The sequence below is a fragment of the Pollachius pollachius genome (assembly GCF_949987615.1).
Source record: "Pollachius pollachius genome assembly, chromosome: 1".
NCBI lineage: Eukaryota > Metazoa > Chordata > Actinopteri > Gadiformes > Gadidae > Pollachius > Pollachius pollachius.
Window position 1 is genome coordinate 11,284,350 of NC_136934.1, and position 7,937 is coordinate 11,292,286.

Below are 7,937 nucleotides of genomic sequence, written 5' to 3' on the forward strand. Positions count from 1 at the left end.
AGATTCATCCCGGTGCAGACGTGCAAGCATAAAAAGCAACTGTGCAGGATATGAAATCCATCGTCTTATGTTTCACAAAACCCACCGCCCAGAAGCGCCAGCAATGCCGGTGTTCATGTAGAGGTTCACATGGGAGAGCCAGACCCTGACCCCAGCTCCTCTCCCCCTGTCCCCCCCAGGCGTGGTGCTGTCCAAGGCGGACAAGCTGCTGAAGGTGAGCATCCAGCCCTACATCAGCTCCATCCTGGAGGCCCTGATGGAGCCTACCAGCAGGGGCTTCTCGGAGGTCCGGGACGTCTTCTTCCGGGAGCTGGTGGACATGAGCAAGAACGCCGTCAACGACGGCACCAAGGAGACGGTTGCAGAGGTGTGTGTGTGTGTGTGTGTGTGTGTGTGTGTGTGTGTGTGTGTGTGTGTGTGTGTGTGTGTGTGTGTGTGTGTGTGTGTGTGTGTGTGTGGTATTGACCAAGGATCAAGTGTTTCACAATACTGGGATATAAGGATCTGAAACCCAGCGAGCATCATGCTAATGTGCGTTGCTTCAGCATTGTCGTTATGGCTGGGAAACGTAAATGAATGGAGCACCCTTCACTGCCTGCGCTGCAAAAACTGTACCAAACTGAGAACCGCGAACGCAAGACTGTGATACATCCTTGTCACCAAGGAGAATAATTTCCATTCGTACTTTACCAATTGCGTACATGTGCATGACTCATGGAGGATTTATAACAGTTCCTGGTAACTAAGCTGGAGACATGAGTCACTTACGTATACAGCCTACTAATATCTTAGTCCACAGTCGTCAGTATTGTTATGTTTCACATGCTGGGAACTGGTGACCGAAAGCATAATTGGACACTAGGAAAGGTTTGCTTTAGCCAGGACGGCTTGGTACAGATGCCTTTTCAGTCAGCAGTTGTATCTAATGTCTAGATCCATCTCTAGGATGGAGGTCATGCATTAAGCATTTATTAAGTAACTGACCAGACATTTCTATCCAAAGCGACACAGAGCGAATCCCACATTTCTAGTCTGGGATAGACAAAGCACCATCTTATCTTATCTTCATTATCCACCTCTTCTCTCGGCCATCCAGCACATGGAGAAGATCTCCATGCTGGCGTTCCACCCGGTGAAGATGCAGAGCTGCTATGAGAAGGTGGAGCAGCTCAGTCTGGACGGCCTGCAGCAGCGCTTTGACGTCTCCAGCCCCTCCGTGTTCGTCCATAGAGCCCAGATCCTCATGAGAGAGGTGAGGAGATCCGGTGTCAACTTGAGGGCTTTTCAATGGGTGACATTTTACTTTGGAGCAGCCAAATATCCAATGCTATTAATATTAGGTGAACAGCGCCAACGCTGGTGAGCTACTACAATTACACAATGTGGTCACTGTTAACTACCTGGGGTAGTCGTTTCTGTTTGTTTGGACCGGTTTAGTGGGGTTTGGGGGTGATTTTAACATGCTCAGACACAGAGAAAAAAACTACAAGAACAGGTGTGTCTCTGTAACACAGTGTCATTGTGGCTTCTTTTTTAGACTCTATCCCTCTAAAATTTGTTTATTTAATTATTTATTATTTAATATGGCAAATTGTATCAAAGGAAACTTGACTTGCATGTTTGGAACTCATCCACGCTTTTCTGTTTCAATCTTTAGGCTTCCTCAGGGAAAGGCTTTCTCCCTAAAGTGCTACTTTGCATAATTGTCTGCTAAGTGCCAGACATTAGTTCTGAGCCGGACAGCGAAGAGCTTTAATGTGTTGCTAAAGCGCATTGCCACGACAACACTCCTTTTTATACTTTTCCAGATGTTTAGCACCAAGGGCTCAGGCATTCACTCACAGACACACACACACACACACACACACACACACACACACACACACACACACACACACACACACACACACACACACACACACACACACACACACACACACACACACACACACACACACAGAGGAGTGCAACCATGGCTGGCTCCTTTCTTTACAGAATGGAACTTGTCTGCGTGGATGGTCTAGATAGGGGGGTGGGTGTCCAAAGTCAGGGTCACTCAGAGTTCATAAACAATGCTTGAACAGGAAACCGTTCAAGGACGTTTACCACCACTTCCTGTCAGGAGAACGAACTGACAGAGACAAATTGTTTGATGCAGAACTAAATATTTTGCGCTGTGTTTCTCTATCAAGTGATAAATGTTCTTTTGAGGGGAAAAGTTTGTTTTCACTAGGAACTTTAAATTATTTCAGAAAATTTTCATGTGGTCTTATTGTGACATTGGACAACCAAGAATGGAAAACAATCAATCCAGATTTTTCGGGGGAAGTAATTAGATAGTTTGTTTTTAAAACCATGTGAAGAAAGAGTTTGGCAGCACAACAGATGGTTTAGCAGCGTCCTCTTGTGGCTAGGTGAATGTATAGCAGCCACATCATCTACATAAGTGCTGCTTCTGTTCTGGGAAGTCATGGACATATTGATTTGAAGGCATATCCAGAACTACTTCAATCCAAGTATAAAGAATAAAGTACACCTGCACCAAACAGAAGGATGCTTGAAAATGTATTATTTACAAAATGACTGACTCAAATTATCTCCAAATGAATATATAGGGACCAATATGTTGTGAATTTTAAGTGGTTGACACTGAATCAGAACATAATAATAATTGCAATTGTATAATTATAAATAATGTAAGTACATGTGTTCTGGCATGCCTGCATTTACTCCGAATAGTATTTTATCCATAAGATCTTCAATATTCCCAGTCGTGGAAAACAACACCTGAACAGGGACTTGAACCCTGGACCCTCAGATTAAAAGTCTGATGCTCTACCGACTGAGCTATCCAGGCTCTGGAGGCATGGGATTGTGTATGTGGCTATGTTTGATCTGGTTAATTAACAATGACTATCTCTCTCTGTACCCCTGTACCCCCACCCTCTCTGTGTCCGTCTTGTGTGTGTGTGTGTGTGCGTGTCGGTCTGTCTCCGTCTTTGTCTCCCCAGCAAATGGATGATGCTGTGTATACGTTTGAGCAGATTCTTCACCAGAGTCTGGAGTCCCAAGGTACAGAGGGTCTCTGTAAGACCATCCAGCGCTGCCAGGACCGCGTCATCAAGGTACTGAAGGAGCCCTCACATGACTAAGCCCTCAATCATTGCGCCATTCATTCATCACCTCATTCATTTGTTAAGTCATTGATTAATTCAGTCGTTAATCCGTCCATTCATTCATTGTTGTTTAATGAATGAATTATGAATTATTTCAGTCACCAATTACTTATGGGATTAATTAATTCCCTTATGACTCACTGTTCTCTGGATTCTTTCTTCTTAACCCAACTTCTTTCTAACATCTGTAATCTGTGTGTTCTATACCAAACTTCTTCCTTACATCTGTACAGCTCTGCTCTGTACACTAAACATCTGTGTATATGTTCTCTGTTCTATACTATTCAACATCTGGACATATTGTGTGTGTGTGTGTGTTGTCCTGCAGAAGTTTGACTATGACAGCAGCACGGTGAGGAAGAGGTTCTTCAGAGAAGCTCTGCTCCAGATCTTCATCCCCTACATGTTGAAGCAGCTCACACCATCCTGCTCCTCCGTAAGAACCCTCCTCCTCCTCTTCAGAGGAACCGGCCTAAGAACCACATTAATCTTTTTTTAATCTGTCTTTCCGTCCATTTGTTCATTCCTTTGTTAGTATCTTCATGCTTTCCTTCATGTGGTCAGCCTGTAGAGCTTTGGCACTGGTAGATCTAGACTAAGGGCCTCATCCTAAACACTACATGTCCTCACTATAGTGATTTCAAACCATGGCTATATATGGTTACAAAATGATAATAATAAATAAATTAAAGAATATAGACAGAAACTACACCCACTGGATCATTGTACGCTATTTTCATTGCCAACATCTCAGTATATATGAGCCATGAGTCTATTTTAATCCTCCATTATCGCGGCAGTTTATTTATAAAGCTCTTTTCTGTGTCAGAATGAGGTCAGTGACATCATCGCTGTGTAATGGATCTACGGGTGCTGTAGTGGGACACAATATGCTACTCAAGTAGAGGAGGCAAAGAACTGCTTTCCCTAGAGTTACCTGATTGTTTTTTTAATAAGGTATTACAGAGTTCTGGTACTCGGTAAATAACTTGGGTAAGAGGTGGTATAGTTCAGAAAGCTAAATTTAAACTCAAAACAACACTCTCTGGGTTATTTTGGGTTATTTTAAAACAAGCCAATATCATTAAAATTGCATTACAACATTTAAAGAAGCTGTAGCTATGATTTAAGAGCTGTACTTTGAGTGTAATTTGTTAGGAATGCCATAGTCATCCGTGAGCTATTGATGAGTGAAATGCACTGTAAGAATTTATTTTTGAGATGACTGTGGTTCTATCAGGACTGATTGGTTCTGGGAACCAATTGCCTTTCAATCAATAGTGTGCAAAATGCAACACTTGTCAATGGTGCAGAAACATAGGAAGGAAGGGAGCAGAGAGGGGGGGGGAATGTTTTTTTATTTTTTCTTCCAATCTTTTCTACTCTCTCTCTCTTGACAACTCTGCAAATTGGCAAGATTAGCCGTTTTAAAAGCACACAAATAAATACGAAATGGATGATGGTTCCTTCCAGGACCTGCCGCGCTTCCAGGAGCTGATTTTCGAGGACTTCACACGCTTCATCCTGGTGGACAGCATCTTCGAGGAGGTGGTGCTGCACTCCGTCATGAAGGACATCATGACCGGTGAGTTCAGTTTTACGTTTTTACATGACCTGGCCGGTAAAAAGACACGATGCGGTCTTCACAAAGCTGTGTGATGTCTGGAGGAGAACCCCTCGCATCAGGACTATAAGATCTACTGCTATGATGTCAACGGAATCAAAACAAAGAGAGGGAGAAAAATTAAGAAAAGAATGTCAATTTCCCCGTTTCTTTTTTGTTCTGTACACCAGACCTGTGATCTTCTAAATAATTCAGGCGGTTTACACCAAGTGACCTGCACATGTTTTATGTGCTAGTAAATGATCGGTGGTAGTTGACCGTTGGTTCAGTCAAAAGGTAAAAACAATGATTCTAGCTGTTTTTTGTGTAACTAACTATTCAAGCTAATACCGCTAAGGTGTACCCATGTAAACATTCTGACGGAGATCATGTCAAACTCCTTGTTCTCCGGTCTTCCCCTCCCACCCCAGCTGTGAAGGACGCGGCGGTCCAGCGCAGACACAACCTGTACCGGGACAGCATCGTGCTGACCAGCAGCGACCCCAACCTGCACCTGCTGGGGGACAACCCCTCCATCGACTGGGCGGAGGAGTACGGGGCCCACGAGGAGGAGCAAGAGGGGGAGGGGGAGGGGGAGGCGGGCGGAGCGGACGCTGCCGACGACGGAACGGAGGCCCCGAAGAAGAGGAGGAGGATGAAGCAGGTGGTCTCCATGATCCAGGTGGAGGGCTCCCCCACACTGGCCAACGCGTCCTGCCTGGACGTGCCGGGGGTGGACGGAATACCAGAGGAGGAGGAGGAGGAGGAGGGGGAGGAGGAGGAGGAGGAGGAAGAGGGAGATGACGTGGAACAGAAGGAGGAGGTGGTGGACGAGAAAAAGGATAAAGAGGGCGGGGTTCCTGCTGGGTCACCTAACAGCGGCTGCAACGGCACCGCCGGTGGTCCGGCAGATCCGGGCGCCCCCCCCTCCGAGGAGACCAGCAGCGAGGAGGTCATTCAGAAGGAGACCCCCCCCGCTGGGGGGGAGGAGCAGCCGCCTGCCACCCCGGCCCAGAGTGGGGCAGCACCCGCCCTCACAGCAGGGGGCCCGGTGGCGGCGGTGGAAGGGGAGGTGGCGCCCACCGCCGCCGCCGCCGACAACGCCGCACCGGAGTCGGCCGACGTCGAGATCGTCACGGAAACGGTCGAGACGGCCCCCGTCACCAAGGCGCCAGAGGAGAGTTCGGAGGAGCCGCCGCCGCCCCCGGCACCGATGACCGCCGCCCCAGAGTGTGTCCAGGACACGCCCCCCTCGAGCCCCAAGCCGACGCCCCCCGAGGCCGCCCCCCCGTCGACGGACCCCGAGCCTGCGACCACCGCCTCCCTCCCACCCCTGCCGGCGGCTGACGGCAAGGAGGCGGAGGAGGAGAAGGTTGCTCCTCCCCCCGAACAACCGGACACGACGACGACGACGGCGGCGGCGGCGGCAGCGGCTTCACCAGCCTCCCCGCCGCCGGCTGACTGCGAGGAGGAGAAGACGGCTCCTCCCCCGGAGCAACCGGACACGACGACGACGGCGGCGGCAGCATCACCGCAACCCCCGCTGCCGACCAGCGAGGAGGAGAAGGGGGCGGCGCCTGAGTCGCCAAGGCAACAGTCAGAGATGGAACCCACGCGGCCCAGTGACTCTCAGAGTGCAGAGGAAGACTCTTCCGGACCCTGCAGCCAGTGAGCAAGGCAGCGGCCCCCAGCCTGGGGAGGAGGAAGAGGAGCCGGAGATGATAAGATAAAGATAGATTTTTTTTTTTTTTTATAGCATTTTTCAGGGGGTAACAAACAACTCCTACATGCACAGCTTGGTTAATATGCACATGCACTTCACCCACACATCTGCACTACACCAGCGGCCTTACTGAGGAATGCCCAAGCCATTTATTTCTCCTTTTATTTTTTTATATACTACCACACACACACACACACACACACACACACACACACACACACACACACACACACACACACACACACACACACACACAAACATACATTCTACCCTATAGAGGCGTGAGCTATGCGATGCTGTTTTGATTGGCAGCGGAGGCTTATTATGAAGAAAATTACACAACAGAAGCGTTTACATGTTTCCACGTGGTGGGAGGACGGGCTGAGAGCGTGCACGTGGTCTTGGGTTCTTTAGGGTGTGCAGGAAAAACGTGCAAATAACCCTCCAATTTGTTATAGATATTCTAGTTAGTTTGACTAAATTTTCATTGAATTTCTTCTCTTGCCTCTCTTTCTGTTTTCCTGTCTCACCCCCCTTCTGTGGGAGAAATTAAATGGTGTTGGAACACACGCAAGTAATCAATGTACAATGCCTTTCTCCAAATCATTGTCTGCATCCTCGGTTTTACTGAACTCTTCATCGATGTCAGCACGACAAAGAAGACAAATAGGTCATTCAAAGCCTTGTTCCCGACATCAAACCATTTCCCCTCCACACGCATGAATGACACTATTTTACCTGAGTTGACCCCTTTATCGAAGAGATGTTGTATGATATGTTTAAATCCCTGGACTGGAACTACAAATCCTTTTTAAAGTCCCCCCCCCCCCACACACACACTCTCTCCCCTGCTCCTGCTTTATTTATTGTTTTCAAGTGTATTCGTCTCCCAATCCTTTTCGAAAAGCCTACTTTTTAGATTTGTTTTACGCTGAATTATGAATCACATGTTTATTGATAATAAATAATTATCGATTAAATATAACAGCATGACTGCATTTGTATTTGTTCTTCTTTTGGTTCTTTGCAGGCTGTACTGTAGTCAACGGATGATGAACCTTGTTCGAAACATCTTGTTGTTCTGTCGCTCCACAAGGAGTCAACTCAGTCTCCTTTGTATGTTACTTATCAAGGCTTCTTCCTTCCCCTCTGGGTTTAGGATACTTTTTTTATTCCTCCTAGTTTTTTTGGAGGACATGGGTTTAAGAGAGATCTGTGAAGCCAGTTGAGAGTGTAGTTGTCACAGAAGATGATAACAGACATTTGACTTTACCCCTGTCCTATGCAAAACAGACGGTTGATAGCAATATTACTATCAGAAGTCCAGAGTGTTCCAGTGTTGCAGGTAGTAGTCGGCTGTAAGCTACACATATAATAAAGTTAGGCCTATGTGTAGTTGCGGTATGGGATTAATGTTTCACGTTTTTGTATACAT

General features: G+C 47.1%; 1 protein-coding gene across 1 annotated transcript in view; it reads left to right on the forward strand.

Moving 5' to 3' along the window:
- Nucleotides 1-6,451, forward strand: part of niban2b (niban apoptosis regulator 2b) — a gene marked incomplete at its 3' end in the record, with an annotated part of 31,433 nt that extends 24,982 nt beyond the window's left edge. Inside the window, exons 9-15 of the mRNA XM_079752991.1 lie at nucleotides 180-367; nucleotides 1,097-1,252; nucleotides 3,012-3,125; nucleotides 3,505-3,612; nucleotides 4,650-4,761; nucleotides 5,211-5,851; nucleotides 5,948-6,451. Of these exons, the coding sequence (XP_079609117.1) occupies nucleotides 180-367; nucleotides 1,097-1,252; nucleotides 3,012-3,125; nucleotides 3,505-3,612; nucleotides 4,650-4,761; nucleotides 5,211-5,851; nucleotides 5,948-6,451 (1,823 nt within the window). The remainder of the gene's footprint in view (nucleotides 1-179; nucleotides 368-1,096; nucleotides 1,253-3,011; nucleotides 3,126-3,504; nucleotides 3,613-4,649; nucleotides 4,762-5,210; nucleotides 5,852-5,947) is intronic.
- Nucleotides 6,452-7,937: the final 1,486 nt, after the last annotated feature.